The following is a 13,207-nucleotide window of genomic DNA, read 5'->3' as shown; positions in this document are numbered from 1 at the left end:
TGTTTTTTCTAAAACACCATAATCATTTTTCTTAATATCCTTCATCTCTTACTTACTTGATTATGGTTGAGGGAGTGTCCCATAAAATAATTTGAAAAAAATTAGAAAATATAAAAAATAAGTCTTATATTTAAGACAAAAATTAACTTAACAATTAGATTTTATATTAAGGACCAGAGGCGTAATATAACCGGCTATATTGTTTTACTTTTATGTATTAATAAGACGCATCATGTATAATTGTTGCCAATATGGCAGTAGGTGCTATATTAATTTATTGACGTCATATTTATTTATATAGGAGGCAATGCAATGTTAAATAAAATTCTAAAACTTTTAATTATTGGTGGCCCCCCTGTGACAAAATGGAAAAACTATCCATGGCGTGAAGTAATGTAATTAATAATAATAATAATAATAATAATACCTTTTTTATATAAAATTTAATTAACTAATTTGAGTGGATTAAAAATGTTAATTTAATTAATTAATATGATATGTTTTTTCCTTAAAACATTCTAATCATTTTTCTTATTTCTCTTAAGGTTAATTTTAAAAAAATAATAAATATATAAAATAAATTATATATATAAGATTAATATCAACTTTCAATTAGATTCTATATTAAATATTTAAAATGGAATTATTTTTTAAAAAGAGAAAATTGAGGTGGGAAAAAAAAAAAGGAAGAAAGGAAAACTGAGACTTTGAAAAGTTTACATCTGCAAATTGGACTTCGAGTCAAATTGTTCTGGAAGATTTTAGTTTATTTCAAAGTTGTGTCTCACCGCCAAACTTATTTGGGAAAAATCTAAGAATCGCAACTATAAGTAAAAAGAATCTAGCCATGGTGTCACGTGAAAGTGGAGATGGCCGAGTTGGTCTAAGGCGTCAGATTAAGGTTCTGGTCCGAAAGGGCGTGGGTTCAAATCCCACTCTCCACAGTTTCGATTACCTTGCCCTCTTTTAGTTTTGTCTCGTCCATTCTGTGGGCCCATATTGGCTGAGGCCCAATAAATATGGACCAAATTGTTATTATTAGTGCAGTTTGTGTTAAGAGGCCAGTCCGCGTCCAAAGCCCATTTTAATCTTCGTCCCAGCCTCCCGGGCAAAATATGGCTGTCTTTTACAGTTTTATTGTTAGGACTTCTGATTAACAAATAATAACTATCCGAATTTTCTATCAAAACTATATATTTATGAAATTTCCAATTTATAAAAATGCATTTGTATCTTTATAATATTAGAACGCAGATGTACGTTTTAAACTGAAGAAACTGCTACACAAGAAAAGACTGAATATTATATAAAATAAGCAATGAAGAATACGGGTCACCTCATGAAACTGCATGTAATATAAGAGGTCCAAATTTGGTTAACTGCGCATATAATTAGGGCACGGTTCCTGTGGTTAAAAAAATTGTCAGTGCGGAGAGGCAAACAATGTAGAAGGCATCCTACCAGATTATGAGGTGGACCCAAAATATTTGATTTTACAATAGTTTGTGGTGGAAATAAAAGAAAGTTCCATCCATAAAGCATGTAATGTTTGGAAGAAAATACCAGCTTGACTAGAGTCTAGCAAAAAAAATCAGTTTCTCGTAATATGATGAACTGAAATTCGAATTTCCACTTAAAAAAATGTTCATATTTAATACTGGACAGTGTTTCAAATGAAATTGTCTTTAACAAGAAATAGAAAAAAAAATTAGAAGGAAGTAATAATATAGAGTGAGAAGTGAAGTGTGAGTTAGCTCGCTGGATAGAGAAAGCAAGTGACAGTTCATACTTCACACATAGGTGGGTCGGCCACATGAGGTAGAGTTAGCAGCTAGCCAGTACGAGGTACCCCCAACAAGACATTACCACCTTTTGCTTGTGCTACTCTCCTCCCTCCATTTATTATGGCCACATATCCATCACAGGTTGTTCTGTCTGTATTATTACTGCTAAATTATTGCCTTGGATTGATATATACACGCATGTTATAAAATATCATTTCATGTAAATACAAATAAAATAAAGCTAGTGCTAATTTTATAGAATCATTTGGAAAAAACACAACACAAATATAAAAGGAGATCATTTATAAAATAAAAATCTTAAAATCAGTAGAGGCAAAGCATCAAAATTTATGATATTTACTCAGTTTTTTCCTAGGCGAGAGGGAGCATTTGCCACTTGCCAGCCCTCGTTATATAAAATTCCCCTCTCTCTCTATATATATAGTCTTCAAATTATCTTATTTCATGTGATTCTCTACCGGAAAAAAAGTGTATGAGAAAAAATTTATCTCATGAAATATAATTTTTAAAAAAAAATTAACATAGTGTGTATGGGTGGCTGGAAATGATAATAGTGTTACAGATTATTTTTTTGCTGAAAATACTAGCTCCAATTCTTAATATAAGAGCTAACTGACTAATTTGAAAAGACTGACAAAAGTTATTGGTAATAAATAAGTATTTTTTTCTAAAATACTCTTACTAATTATATGTATTAGCTCGAATTATTATTTGATGGAACATTTAACATGTTCAATTACTATAAAGATTGTCTTTTAAAAAAAAAAAAAAGATGTAAAAGAGATTTGAGTCTTATATTTAGAATCAAATTAAATGTTAAATAAATTATTATATTAAAGATCGAATATAGTATTTTTTAAGAACCTGTAATTACTGTTGAATGTTAATATTTTAATGGAGAAACAAAATAGCTCTCTCATTTTTTAAAATACTTTTAAAATCATATTGAGAAAAAAAATAAAAATACCCACAGTTTGTTTGGCAAAAATTCTCTAAAAGGCATAATAATAAGGAAAGACCATGACAGAGAGAGAGAAGGATGCCGGCGATGGACGGAGGAAGGGGGAAGGAAGGCACTGAGGAGGAAGCATGTCCTCTGGCAAATGCCAAGCTGGCGTCACCCCATTCGACGTCGTATCATATGATATCATGCGCTGCTTCCCCCTTCCTCTCCCATGTGCCTCCCCCCACCTTTCTCTTTCTTCCTCTTCTTAATTAATCTCCTTAATCCCCATCCCCACGTGCCTAATTCATTGTTTTCATCTCTCTCTCCTCCCTCCTCCCTCCTCTCTCTTCATTCTCATATTTTAGTGTCTGCGACGATCAATTAATCACCTCAACTTGGATAATAAAATGAAGTAATAAGATGTAAGTAGCAGCCCAAAATTTAGTTATTTTCAGGGTTGTTTTTTTTAAAATGATACTCAAACTCATCTCACTGATGAGTATTTTTTTTCCATATTTATAAATTATATTATTAAAATCTTTATGTGAATGGATAATTTTACTACTCTATTATTTTTTTAGAATGTACATGTATTAAATGGTAAAGAAGATGCCATCTTTTTTTTTTTTTTGAGTATTACTGTTATATATTTTGTCTGTTGCTTGCATTATCAGCCCATCAAATGGAGTGGAATTATTATTCCGAAAGGAATTGAATTTGTTTCATACAAATGACTTTGACTTGTGTCATATTTTACAAGAATTTCAAAGTCTCTCTCAGATTTCTCAACACGCCTTCACGAACTTCTACCAAATTCCCTCCCAATTCTGCCTCGTTCTAGCTATATTCCACACCTACCATTATCCTATTGATTAAGCACTCATCACTAATCTCTCCAACTCTCCCTTTTATACCCCCCCCCAAAAAAAAAACATACTCCCATTTTCAATTTACCCAATTAACTGCACAACATATTGAATATTATTAAAAAATTGAAGAAAAGTCACATGTTACAAATTTTATTAATGAGAAAGACTGATAAATATTTCTATAGAGGGAGCACTGGTATCCAGCATTTTTTGCATGCATAGGGTACCGATATTTTAATTTAGGAAATTCTAAAAAAAAATTTTAATGGAAAATTTTTCACTAATTTTTCTAATGTTATCCAGGTTACTATTAACTTTCTCTCCCCCCCCCCAAAAAAACGATCAATTCTTACAAAGGAATGTCTAGTGGTAAAGGAGGGTAGCCTAATTTTATTTTTTAAAATATTATATAAGTATTATATATTTTCATCTGTTCAAAAATTTAAGCAAGTCTAGGATAACACATGTATTTTTTTTTTAAATGGCAAGTTAATGGTTTGCAAATTATAGACTTGACTTTAACACGAGTCTGTTATTACAATGATAGATTGATTATCATTTTTTAAAAGAAATTATATTTAATTATAATCGCATCATTATGACAACTCATGATGAAATTATGACTGATAAAATACTAATGATAAACTTAGATAGTCAATCTTTGATTGTGGGAGATTAATCTTTTTAACCATGTAAGAATCACTTAAAACAATTATTATTTTGTTAAAATTCATGATACAAATAAATAAATAAATCACATAATCACTCTTGAGTAAATTGAATTAGGTTAAGTCTAAGTCATGTAAGATTCATATTTCATAGACAATCTTAGCAAAACTGGGGGCCCACACATGATGATGAAAGGATTGACGAGATTAAGGAGCCACGTGTCAGGATGGAAAAAAAAATCTGAACAGGTGATGCTTTGGATCTGAGTAAAGGACAGGAGAAGTTCCCACTTCCTAGAGTGTATCCAATTGGATCATAAATCAATACATTAAATATTAAATATTAAAAATAACAGGTGGACATATGATATATCTATAATAATATTTATGGATTCGTTATTATTTAATCCCTAATTGATGCTCCTAATCCTAAATATTAACTCATTGAAAGATTACGGCCAGCCCCTCCCAGCAAGACTGTCAAATCTGCCATATTCTCTCTCTCTCTCTCTCTCTCTCCCCCTTTCTCTCTCCCCCCCCCCCCTTTCCCAGAAAATTCACACCAGATTCGATTCAATCGCCGATCTTTACTAGTTCTCCTCGGGAATCCATCGCCCTCCTCCTTTCAATCTGTGTCTTCTCATTATAATGTTCCAGATTTTCAAGGTACGACTTTAGAACATAGATAACGTATGTATTTTTAACTATTTTAATGTAGTATGTAGTAATCTGCTAAACATGGCTTTTAATGATTCCTTTTTTCTGGTCTTGTTTCTGTTGAGAACTTGTTCTTTGATGTTTCTTCTTAATCTTCGGTTCCATGAACATTTTATTTGTCTGTTTTCTGTTCTTCTGCTCCAAACTCATGCGGAGAAGATCTCTACTCTTTAATGGGTTTGAGATTATCTCGTTTGATTATTTGTTGGAGTCATCAAGTGGGTTTGTGTTTTGTGCTTCTTCTTTACCTAATTTCTATTTACTCAGCTGCTGCAAGTGGAAGCTTTTTCAGTTTCTTCCTCGTACGGTCTGAATCATTGTTTCTGAGAATTCCCAATATGGTAATTCCATTCCAGATTCCTCTGAATTCAGAGTAATGCTAATTTGGGATTTTTCTTTAAAATGTGGTCTTGGTTTTATTCAATGTATGTCTGTTTCGGAAATTTTGGGGTTTTGGTAATTTTCCCGGAAAAAGGCTTCCTTGACTGGTAGTATTTCAGATTCTTCTTTTGAACTCTGAGCTGTAAGGAGGTATTTTTCTCAGTACATTAAAAAAGGTGACCTTTTTAGGAAAATGGGCTGCATCATCTTTTCCCATTTAATCATGAACACATAATAAATTATTATTAAATAACAATAATAATAGAGTTATTATTAGTAAAATCGCATTATCATGACAAACTGATCCATCTGGAAAAGAAGCTCATGGGGGTAATGATTCCTACTACTATTTTCTGCAGAACTTGTCTCATATGCTAAACATGTTTCTTGAGCAGCTCAAAAACTGTTCATGTTTTTGTCTTTCTGCGATATATGTTCAGTGCAGGCATGTATTTTCCGACAATGCTAAGTGGCAATATGATTGGGAAAAACAACAAAAGGGTTTTTTTTTTAAAAAAAAAAACCACTGTCTGATCCAAAGTTTGTGTCTTGTTCATGTTGCAGTTCTGTTGGGACTGACTTTGATTTAAGCTTCTGGATTCGTCAACAATGGAGGGAGACCCATTTTCTGGTGTGAACAATGGGACACAGGTGGATGGGAAGATGTTGCAGACATTTAAGAAGAACTTTGTTCAAGTACAGAACATATTGGATCAGAACAGGCTTCTGATAAACGAGATAAACCAGAATCATGAGTCCAAGGTAGCAGACAACCTTAGCAGAAACGTGGGTCTGATCAAAGAGCTTAATAATAACATCAGAAAAGTGGTGGATCTGTATTCTGATCTCTCAACTTCTTTCTCCAAATCCATGGAAGTTTCTTCAGAGGGAGATTCCAGTGGTGCAGTGAAATCAGATGGGAAAGGTGGCCAAAAAAGACTCAGGCCTACTTAGAGATTATTATTAGTTTGTGTTGTTAAGTTAATTTTGTAATTTGTCCCAGATATAGAACAAGATTAATTAGAATTAATTTGTAGTTGATGCTGTGTTTGTAGCTTAATTAAATAGCTCATTACTGACTCATCATCAGATCTTAGATTTCCAAATAAGAATGGTTTTTGCAGAATCTCTTGTTTTACTGTAAGGTGTAACCTTTGTTACTGTTACTGTGGATTTAATAGAAATGAAGCATTCTTGTGCTGTAATAATTTCGGACTTGGTTTCTCTCTGTTTTTTCTATTCATTTTTCATCCATGACCCATTTTGATCATTATGTTAAGCTTTGAGCAGTTCAGATTTAATGATTTTTTTTTTTGAGTTACTCCTCCAGCCCTTAATATAATATTTAATTAATTAATTTAAGTGGATTAAAGATGTTAGTTAAATTAGTTAATATGATATATTTTTTTCTAAAATACCATAAGCATCTTCTGTAATTCTATTTCTCTCTTTTCTACTTGACTATCGTTGGAAAATATTAATAGAGTTAATTTTAAAAAAATTGGTAAGCATATGAGATAAGTCTTACAAATAGAACCAACATCAACTTTTCAATTAAATTTGTATATCAATACCGAAGGAGTATTTGTTATTGCAGTCTTGAAACTGTCACGAGTTATGACTAAAATTTAACAATTTTAATTAATTAATTTTTAATAATTTGATATTTTATTAGTAATTTTAAAAAAATATCAATTTTGGAGTGTTCAAATTTCAATCTAACAATTAAGATGCGTAGTGAAAAGAAAGTGGAAGGAAAGGATAGCGGATAGAAGCCAAATCCAATAATTCCTTGTACCATCATCTTGTTCAAAAGGAATGAATAGGAAAATGCACTTTCTTTATTACTTTCTTCTCTCTTTATTTATTTATTTATTTATTTTGTGATTTGTGGTTGCTTAGCTATCATGTTATTGAATATACCAAACTTTAATTTCATGTTCAGCTCCATATGGTGCCCAAATTCTTACTTTAGGTAGGAACTAAAAATGAAATTGTTGGATTCTTTTTTGGAGAAGTATAATGAGATATTAAGAAAAGAAAATAATTATCAGCAAGTCCTAATGATAAGTAAGTTGTCACTTACTATCTATAATTTGTCATTATAAACTACAATGGTATTACTGAGACTTTTTAATAATTATATTTCTTATTTAGGACTTCGTAACAATTTTTTTTTTTATGGATGTGGATTGAGTCGGAAAATCACAAATATTTTTGAAGCACAAGAGAGATTAAAACAAATTTATTCTTTATATTAATTTCTCTGACATTTTAACTTTTAAGAGCATTTTAATCTCACAATATATAAATTGTTTTTTCTTGGTCAAATCAATTTTGCTTTCAGGAATTAGTCAATAATGTTGAAAGATCTCCCTTAAAATTGAGGCCTAATTTAACTTGAAAATGATTTAGTCAATAGATTCACATATTAGGTAATTTGTCTGGGAAAAAAAAGGACCTTGAGTAATATCAATTAACACGTCTGTCAACCAGTAGATGAATGAAGTCTTATTAAATTAGTGGTTATATAATATTTCCGATGTATCAAGAAAATAGCAATGATATAGATTCGATTTTTTAAAAAATAAAAATGACAATTTCTTATTTTTAACCATTAAAAAATAACTTTCACATTATGTATAGTGTAAAAGAATAATAATAGAAGTATTCTGCCAAGAAGACGAATAAGGATAGAATCATAGAAGCAAGGGATAACGAGGATCTTAGAATGAAGAGGAATACGGTTAGTGAAACAAAAAGTAAATTAAAAAAAAAGCAGCTTTGTACTAAAGTTGGCATCACAACACCATTATCATATCAAGGCCGTCAAGGATTAACCTACTACTAGTATTATTAATTAAAATAATAATTTTACGATGATTGGAAAAAAAAAAACAAATTTAAGTTCTCCATAAAATGATTAATTAATTAAATTTTTATACTATAGAGGGTTATGCCACCCTAAAGGATGATTCTTGACTTAAAAAAGTGACACCTTATTAGACTATTTAAACCCAATATGTTCATATCTTTTTTTTAATCAGTTTTTTATATAGAAACATAAGAGTAATATAATTTTTAATTAAAATATGATAAGTATGTCTTTAGTTAAGGAATTATGTGCTTATAATATTGAGCTTGTGGTTTAGATACACAAATAAAAAGATGCCTTTAAACTTTAAAAAGAGAGAAACACATGGACTTATAAACAGTGTAGCTTAAAAAAGATGCAAAGACGGATTTTATCCCTTAAAAATAAATTTAAAAAGAAAAAAAAGGAAACGCAAAACGACAATAAGAAGAAGGAAGTAGGGAAACATCATTGGCAGGCCAATGAAAGATGATGAAGTGAAAAAAAAACTTGTGGAGTGGGAATCTACTTTATCCTCTCTTCCTTTTACTTTGTTCCTTTCATTTGCAGCAATTCATTCATTTGTTTTGTTGAAAAGCATATCATCCTTCATTTCTCCTCCTTTTATCATCAACCCAACTTTTCTTCTATGTATCAAGGCCATTCCTTTATCTTCTTTCCATCATATTATCCTCTCCGATCTTAAATATAAAATCTAGTTGACTATTCATTTTGATCTAAAATACAAGAATGTTTCCATTATGAGATAGTTCTAACGCAAATGATTAAAGATGATATTTTAAAAAAGATCAATACATAAACTCAGTTATTCAGTTCTTATTCCGGGGACCATATGGAGTAATTCTTTATCGTAATATGCCCCTAATTTTGCCCACAATTTTTAACTCAAGAACAACTTGGCTTAAAAATATCATATCAGGCACAAATTACGGTGATAATCACCAAACATTTCTAAGCAAGTAAAACTTCATTAATTCAAGCATGAGTCAATAAATACAGTATTAGGTTTTTGCTTCTTTTCTGGTTGGGATGATATTGGTATTCAGTAATCATTCCAATTCAATCCTTTTCTCCACTGTAGCCATCTCCACTAACCTTAAAGATGTTGACTTTGTTTTTGTTAGGTGACCCGTGAATTCTGAGCACCTTTGTTTCCTATTTGATTTCATTGAACGGTTTGGCCTCCAGATTTTTGTCTTTATACATTTTTGTTCTGCCTGTCAAATTATTAGTGTGTTGTAGTGAAACTCGACTTTGTTTTGACTTTGTCATATTCCGCCATTATTTCTTTTTTAAGTTGGTTCAGGATGTCCATCTTTATTTTTTGTTTGGTGGGTGTTCTCTTACAAATTATTCTTTTTCATCATTAGTTTAGACATAAAATAAAGGACATTCTGATGACTCATGACTGATTTTATGACTATAACACCGTGCAATCTTATATTGTTCTATGATTTTCTAAAGGGAAAAAAATCAAAATCAAAATTATATTTGAAAAATCAAAGTTGCACCATCAAATTAAATCTAACAGACAGCCTATCTTCTAAGGTGGGAGGATTCTGATTCCGGGAATGGACAATAATTCCCATCAATTAAAAATGCGCCTCATGGTCACGGATATTTTGAATGACTTTCTTCGTTCTTGTAAATAAATTATTATTTCGAATATCATAACACTTGTGATTCTTTTTAGGATACTCATAATATAATCTATTAAATTTGATGTACTTTCACCCCTTTTCTAGTTTTCTGATGTGATTGTAAGTTAATTGAAAATCGTCAATAATTTGATAAAAACTACCAAACTTGTTAACTTTAATTGCCATTGTCCATGTGAATAAAAGCAAACGGGTGATTTTAAATAAATAAAAAAGGTGAAATTATACCAAATTCAAAAAATCACAGGTAAAATTGCAACATTAAAAAGTTAAAATATTGAATGCACCAAGATCACGATACCCATTTTTTTATCAGCAATCCCTTCAAAAGACACGCGACACAATATTCCTCTGTGGTAGGCCTCGGGTATTACTGAGCCACAAGGTTCACGATTAATCATAAGTTCGATCCTAAAGGACATTTCCATTCGACGACCCACTGGACAATTGGCCCCAAGTTTTAGACTATTTCTGCACTGGCCAGCTTTTCAAAAGATTTAACATTACTTTAGAAGAATAAATTAGACACAGTACCTAAGTTTATTTTTAGGGCCAATCTGTTGGCAACAGAACCCGGCTTATGCTGCTTAAAAACTCACAACTTTAGTATATAACAATCTCTGAATATTTAAGAAACCAGAAAAACTTGAATGACTGACTTAACCACTACAAAATTTAAACCAACAGCTGAATCAAAACAGATCAAGCGACAGGCACGACTGGGACATCCATATCAGCTGCCACAACAGCACCAGGCCGGATGTATTCTTCTTCATCCTTTGGAGGGTGGATTGTGACAACATCAGGAATAGGAGTTTTAGGACCCTGCTTTCCCTTAGGATCCCAATCAAGCATGATCTTGACCTTGATACCAAGAACCCCCTAAGAAACATTAAGCAAGTATATAATTAGCAGGGCCACTTTGAAGCGGCTCAAACATTTTATAAGGTCCAAGAATATAATTCTGAACTCTGAAGTCTAGGCACAAGCTAACCTGTCTGAGGAGAACATGTCTTACTGCAGAATCAATATAGTCCTTGACTGGCTGACCAGATGAAATCATATATCCATCCTTGAACTTCATGGATTTGGCACGCTGAGCCCTCAGTTTTCCACTTACAATGACCTACTCACAATTCAAAACAGCAATTAGACATTAAACTATTGGATAAAATAAAATGCGGACAAGCGAAGGATTCAAAGAAGGTACCTCACATCCCTTTGCTCCACTTTCCATAACAAATCTTAAAACACCATAACATGCCCTGAAAGAAATTGCTGAGCTATTTGAGTACAGATTTCAAATACAAACAAAGACATATCGGAAAACCAAATTACAAACGAACAAAATGTTGAGAAAGATTTAAAAGCCAAGGTCGCTTTTCAACACAAACTATGTATTTTTTAAGAATAATAACCATCTAGATGAATGAAAAACAAGTGGGTCAAAGGATACCAATGTTAGAAGAAATCAGCGAACAAAGACCCCATTTCAGAACATTGAATCAAACCACATGACGCAAAGAAAGATAATTATACCTAAGAACAAAGGGAAGCCAGCAAGGCATTAACAAAGGCTAGCAAGCTAAAGAACATGTATCCTCCAAAGTTACTACATGAATAACATATGATGTCATGAGTTTTGATGGTATGGAGGACAAACTATGATTTAGTCATCTTCCGACACAAACTTGGAACAGAAGCACCAGCCTGCTTTATAGATGACCAATGAAAACAAAAGGCTGTTCATTAAGGGTGTTTTGGTTGGAGAGATTTGAAGGGTGTGATTGCTCTCCTCATATCATTTGGCTCAAAAAATCCCCCACCCCAAAAAAAGGTGGAGGGATTTGGAGGGAACGGGTGCAAACAGAACTTATTATGACTAAATTAGCCTTAGTAATTTATGTCACTCCTAAATTACCCTTCCCCACTTTTTCTTTTCTTGGGAAACGCCTAGCCCTGCCCCAGTTCGAGCTCCATGTTCTCGCTGGTGAGCTAATGAAGATAAAAGTGAAGGTTTGGTGAAGGTCTTCAGGCCAACAAATCAAGCAAAGATAGAACCAAATGAAATATCTTATCGCATTTTATAGCTTCTGCACTGGCAATGGCCAGTTATAATTATACTGAGAAACACAGGCAGGACGGGCAGGCAACAAACCAAGACTAGCAAGGCAGATGAACATGTAGCCTCCAAAGTTACTACATGAATAACATATTATGTCACGAGTTTCGATGGCATGGAGGACAAACTGTGATTTAGTCATCTTCCGACACAAACTTGGTACAGAAGCACCAGCCTGCTTTATAGATGACCAACTGAAAGAAAATGCTAGGGCATGTCCATTAAAGCATAATCGTGTTATGTACGGATCGAGAGAAATAATGTGCTTCAGAACATAAGGTAGGCCTTACTTATTAGCTTATACTAAACTGCAAATCATATGTAGCAAATATCTATGCACAAGATAATAATAACAAGGAGAAGCAAAATGCTATGCATCCATTTGATTGAAACAATCCAAACACGTCATGCTGCATATTCATAGATACAATTACAAAGGCTGAAGCAAGAATGTACCTCCGCACAGCAAGACCACCAAGAAGCTTATAACGAAGAGACTCGGCCTGAGCAATAGCACAAAGACCCCTGTTGTTCACCTTCTCAGCATAAAGCTCCACGCTATTCTCCGGAAACTTAAATCTCTTTTGTACCACTGAGGTCAGTTCCCTGATTCTCCTCCCCTTCTCACCTGTGTTCCCAAAACCAAATCATAAGTTCTCCTCAGATATCAGCATTAATAAATCACACCAAAGCCACAAATAACAATGCTCGAATAATATGAAAACGGACCAAGCACATTCTGGGTTCGAGTGGCTCTGATAATGATCTCAGTGCGCATCGGTGTAACTCTAACCTCAACACCAGAGTATCCATCCTCGGCAAGCTCTCGGGTCAAAACCTCGTTCAGCTCGGCGAAGAAAACGCCATCAGCAACGAACTACAAATCCACAGTAAATATGAAAAGAATTAGACGGGAGCAGAAGTCATAGATTGAGGTTAAAACAAATCCAGGGAATGCAGTACCGACCTTTCTCTTCTTACTCATCTGAGTCGCCATTGTCGCAACGAAGTGTAATGCAGGGCAAAGGATCTCAACGCCGCCGGTGGCAATGGATGGGGTGAGTCTCTTATTCTCTTCGCAGAGCGCAAACCCTAATTCCGGAGAGAGGCTCCGAACCAAAGTGATGGGCTTATATGTTGGAGGCGGTCATCAATCCAACGGTGGA

General features: G+C 33.0%; 2 protein-coding genes and 1 non-coding gene across 4 annotated transcripts; 2 read left to right on the top strand and 1 right to left on the bottom strand.

The window, feature by feature from the left end:
• Nucleotides 1-863: 863 nt before the first annotated feature.
• TRNAL-AAG (transfer RNA leucine (anticodon AAG)) lies at nt 864-944 on the top strand. Its single transcript has one exon. It is a non-coding gene; the product is annotated as a tRNA-Leu (tRNA).
• A 3,849-nt stretch (nt 945-4,793) lies between these two features.
• Nucleotides 4,794-6,595, top strand: LOC114729343 (protein ELF4-LIKE 4-like). 2 transcript variants are annotated; one of them, XM_028916336.1, is made up of 3 exons: nt 4,794-4,954; nt 5,273-5,346; nt 5,951-6,595. In XM_028916336.1, the coding sequence occupies exon 3, from the start codon at nt 5,996-5,998 to the stop codon at nt 6,338-6,340; it is 345 nt and encodes a 114-aa protein (XP_028772169.1). In that variant the 5' UTR covers nt 4,794-4,954; nt 5,273-5,346; nt 5,951-5,995; the 3' UTR covers nt 6,341-6,595. The 2 variants fall into 2 exon arrangements, with proteins under 2 accessions (XP_028772169.1, XP_028772168.1); XM_028916335.1 differs by lacking the exon at nt 5,273-5,346 and having other exon boundaries at nt 4,796-4,954.
• A 3,809-nt stretch (nt 6,596-10,404) lies between these two features.
• On the bottom strand, nt 10,405-13,146 carry LOC114729333 (40S ribosomal protein S3-3). The gene is made up of 6 exons (XM_028916323.1): nt 13,009-13,146; nt 12,771-12,918; nt 12,498-12,669; nt 11,130-11,184; nt 10,914-11,045; nt 10,405-10,801 (listed from the first exon to the last, which is right to left on the bottom strand). The coding sequence occupies exons 1-6, from the start codon at nt 13,036-13,038 to the stop codon at nt 10,622-10,624; spliced, it is 717 nt and encodes a 238-aa protein (XP_028772156.1). The 5' UTR covers nt 13,039-13,146; the 3' UTR covers nt 10,405-10,621.
• Between the last annotated feature and the right edge of the window lie 61 nt (nt 13,147-13,207).

Source organism: Neltuma alba, unplaced genomic scaffold (genome assembly GCF_004799145.2).
Source record: "Neltuma alba isolate B1F8T4 unplaced genomic scaffold, ASM479914v2 tig00012629_pilon, whole genome shotgun sequence".
Classification (NCBI taxonomy): Eukaryota; Viridiplantae; Streptophyta; class Magnoliopsida; order Fabales; family Fabaceae; genus Neltuma; species Neltuma alba.
This window is presented reverse-complemented; position numbering and strand designations above follow the sequence as displayed.